General features: G+C 33.8%; 1 protein-coding gene across 1 annotated transcript; it reads right to left on the bottom strand.

The window, feature by feature from the left end:
* Positions 1-1,154: 1,154 nt before the first annotated feature.
* On the bottom strand, positions 1,155-4,101 carry utp11 (UTP11 small subunit processome component). The gene is made up of 8 exons (XM_051865252.1): positions 3,902-4,101; positions 3,590-3,651; positions 3,029-3,131; positions 2,791-2,904; positions 2,608-2,701; positions 2,153-2,283; positions 1,742-1,852; positions 1,155-1,484 (listed from the first exon to the last, which is right to left on the bottom strand). Exons 1-8 carry the CDS (start codon positions 3,959-3,961, stop codon positions 1,401-1,403), a joined length of 759 nt encoding a protein of 252 aa, XP_051721212.1. The 5' UTR covers positions 3,962-4,101; the 3' UTR covers positions 1,155-1,400.
* Positions 4,102-4,328: the final 227 nt, after the last annotated feature.

Here is a 4,328-nt window from a genome sequence, read left to right as displayed (position 1 = left end):
AGCATTGAAAATCCCCATTTCCAACATCAGGGCAATAATTAAGTTCCAATCAACTGGAGATGTTACGAATTTGACTGGAAGAGGACGTGTCTATATTGTCTTAATGCTCGGTGAGGAGGAGAGTTTAAGTGGTCAAAGACTCTCCAAGGATCACAGCTGGAGAATTGCAGAAATTAGTTGAGTCTTGGGGTCAGAAAGCCTCAAAAAAAAAAAAAAAAAAAATCAAACAGCACCTACATCACCACAAGTTGTTTGGGAGGGTTTTAAGAAAAAATCTCTGCTCTCATCCAAAAACAAACTCCAGCATATTCAGTTGTCAGACACTACTGGAACTTCAAACGGTACTGGGTTCTATGGTCAAATGAAACTAATAAAAAAGAGCTTTTTGGCAACAAACAAGATGACTTCGGTGCACACAGGTATACAAAAGCACTCCATGTCCACGGTTAAATATACTGCTGGATCTTTAATGTTGTGAGCATATTTTCTGCCAGAGGTCCTGGACATCTTGTTCAGATACATGATGGTATCATGGATTCTATCAAAACAAACAGATAAAAAATCAAAACCTGACGGCCTCTGCTAGAAATCTTATAATGATCCAAAACAAACATCAAAATCAACACAAAAAAAATGGGTCGCTGAACTCAAAATGAAGGTTCTGCCATAGCCATTCCAGTCCACTGACCTGAATCCTTTAGAAAATGAGTGTGAACTCAAGAGAAGCACCAACACGGACCTTGGAATTTGAAGGATCTGGAGAAATTCTGTATAGTGGAATGGTCTCTGATCTCTTGCCAGTTATTGTCCAACCTCATCAGGCATTATAGGAGAAGCTGTTATATTGCCAAACGGAATGCATATTGGAGAAAAACCATTTATTTCATAATGAGATTTTCCCCCCATTTTCAATTGTTTTACTTCAATGTAATGTTTTTGTGTATGTGTGTACGAATTTTTAAAATAAATAATCCAATAGTTTAAGATATAATTCAAGAGTTGGCTGAATTGTGAAGACAGTAGTTACATTTTCAAAAGTGATCTCAACACCAAGTGACAGGAAAGTTGCTCATTTTGTATCATGGTTGTAAATTTGATGAGATCAGATTAGATGTGCTAGTGCCATCTACTGATAAAACTAAAGAACTAGAAAAAACATTAAAGACAAAACTTTATTTCAAAGCCAAAAAATGATTTGCCATAAATATGTACAAACTCCTTGCCTTATAGTGTGCAAGATGCCCAGCAGGGTTTCTCTGGCTGCATTACAGAAGCGAAAAAAAAAAAAAAAAAAAAACAGTGAAATATTCCAAGTGAAAGATTCAGTCCACTTCACACATAGTACAGCTGATTGGGGACCACAAGACAGAGCGTTTTCTCGGTGTGCTGATCCAAAGACATCATTTTTTCCTCTTGGCCTCAAATCTATAGATGGCAGGAGCAGTGCTGGTCTCTTTACGGACTTTCACTTTCTTAACCTTATCCTGTCAGAGATAAAAGCATAACCCAGATGTCACAATAATGCAAACAAACTCTTAAAGAATGTCCAACAATTCATCATAAGACAGGATTAGAAAGATCTATAAAAAAAAAAAAATAAAAAAAAATAATAATAATAATAATAATAATAATAATACAAGATCATTGTTAAAACCATGCCTTAGTAAACAGAAATGAGACAGGAGTTATCCTAAGTATTCATGTTGAAATGGTTAGGGGAAATGAAGGTGAATGCACTCACTTGTAGATCTTTTCTAGTCTGGATTTTTTGACTAATGACAAACATCTTCTGTTCTCGGTCTATACGCTCTGAAAGCCTCAGGTACTGTTGTTTCCTCTCTTTGGCAAGTTTCTGAGAAAGGAGAAATAAACATGTTAGAAAAAGACCAATATGACAGAGGACAGTAAATGCAAAAAGGAAAATGCGAAAAAAATATAATTTATATTATTCATAACTGATAAATCATTGATATAATGTACTTATTTACATAATTATTTATATTAATTGATATTTATACAATTATTTATACATTACCATTATTATAAATAATAACAATAAATAAGTTAAATAAATGAAAGAAATAATTCAACAGTGCAATGTACACAGTAAAAATACTTATGTATACAGTATGCTATACAGAGAATATGTTACTTTTAACGTCTTTGATTCCACTGCTCCCAGAATGCTCTTGTTTCTCAGGGTCTCTATTGTAGGTCTGTTATATACTCGGCCCACCAAATCAGGCACCGTTTTGAGGTGTTTGGCCAGGTTGAAGTCCTCCACTGACATGAAACAAAAACAGATTTTGGAATTTAAAAATAAAAGGAAAATCTCTTTTTCAACAGGGCGATCCACCAATTATTGTTTGATGATGTCAAACTTTATTTAATGAAAATACGCAAAATGAAATATCAAAAACACAGTGATACAATATTAAATAAAGCTAAAGTTAAGTTAACTTAAAATGTATATTTCATTAATAATTATGGATATACATCAACTTTTTGGCTTTGCAATCATACAGTGTGTAAATACAGTACTATAAACGTATTATATAGGGAGCATTTAAAATATCTTTGCTTCCACCAAGAGGGGCAAAAAATTACCTTCTTTTTTTGAGTCCACAAAAAAGACGTGCTTATTTTTCTTTTCCTCATTAACATCAAGAAAATGGAGCTCTGACTTCATCCTTTCAATTTTCTGAAAGATAAAAACACTTATGCCTTTAATCTCAACTGTAAGGGGATGAAACCGCAAATACACAGATACATAAGAAAAATTAGGCATACCTTCATCTCCGACACCCTCTTCATTTCCACATATCTGATGTCCTGGGTCCTCATCAACTTCTTCTGCTCTTCCGTCATCACGGCTTCTTTTGGTTCGATTATGTGAACACCATCCTAACCGAAATGAACAGAAGCACAATAAGCAGAGCTGTCATGAATGTTCTCGTTGCTTTGACAGGATTATAACAGTTGGAAACTGCAAAAAGAGTAGCCCCTGAACACGTTGAAGGCGACATACCTTTAATTGGTTTTGTATCATTTTAAAGTGAAATTCATCAGGGTTCTTATCCATGGCCTTCTTGCGCAAGGCCATGAGGGTCTTCTGTTTCCGGTGGTAGTCACTGTATTACAATAACATGTTTGTAAACTGTACAGAAATTGTAAGTGCAGCATTTTAACTATATTCTAATAACAAACAAATCTAAAGTAAAATTACATAGGCTTAAGTAATATAATCTATGCAATATGACCTTAACGATGTAAAATTCATTTTCTAAATGTCATATTATACAGAAGTCACTGCTAGTACACTGTACTACTATCTTAACTCTCTCTATACATACATACATACATACATACATACATATACACATTCATATTTTCCCTTTGAGATTTAATAATTAATAATGATTTATTTTAAATAATGACGAATTACTGCTTGTGTAACATCACAAAACATTTCGAAGGCACTGACAGATCTGTTCAGAGAGCCTCCAAATGCATCATTCAACAAACATGAAACTCATTGTGTAAAAAGTCCAACAACCAAAAACAATAAAACGATAGTGTGATTTCTTACTCTGCACGAAGTTTGTAGTCCTTCTTCTTCTCTAACAGACCCAAATGTTTCCTGAAACCGAGCTGATTGAGGGGAAAAGTCACGTTAATAAACAAATAAGATATGTGGAAAGCTAAACCTTCACATTCGCTGCTACTAGGGAATGAAAAAAAAAAAAAAAAAAAAAAAACCTACTTTAACGTATTAACTTAACCCACAACTACATCCTTCCAACAGATTAAATATAATACATTGTTTCAACAATTTGAGTCATTTTACAACACTCCCTATTTAGCAAAGCAGCACGCGAGATACCAGTATGTTTAAACTTACCTGTGATCGCTCTTTGTGGTCTCGTTGTTTAGATTTCAAGGCTTTTCGAAAAGAAGACATGGCTGTAAAAATCTGAAAACAAATCCGATTCTGATTGATGGGAAAAACCTAGAAAGGAATTTGTATGTACTCCGCACAATCTCGAATGTACGGTTCTGCTCTCACGTGGATACGATGGATAACAGTAGCGTGGTGTTTAACGGAAGCAGATTCGCAGCTTAACAATTTTATCGTTCCTAATCAGGCATATCAATATTATACATATTTGGACATTTCTTTAAAAAAACAACAACAATTAAATTAAATTAAATGAAAGTAATGGAATATATAGAATATAAGCAATGTGTAAAAGACGAAGTAGTAAAATTGTTAATAAATCGTGTCTCTAATTATAAAAATATCTACAGTATCCTCGGTATTATTTAAC

Source organism: Ctenopharyngodon idella, chromosome 16, assembly GCF_019924925.1.
Source record: "Ctenopharyngodon idella isolate HZGC_01 chromosome 16, HZGC01, whole genome shotgun sequence".
NCBI classification, from domain to species: domain Eukaryota; kingdom Metazoa; phylum Chordata; class Actinopteri; order Cypriniformes; family Xenocyprididae; genus Ctenopharyngodon; species Ctenopharyngodon idella.
The sequence above is the reverse complement of the archived record's forward strand: the minus strand, read 5'-3'. Positions and strand labels throughout refer to the sequence as shown.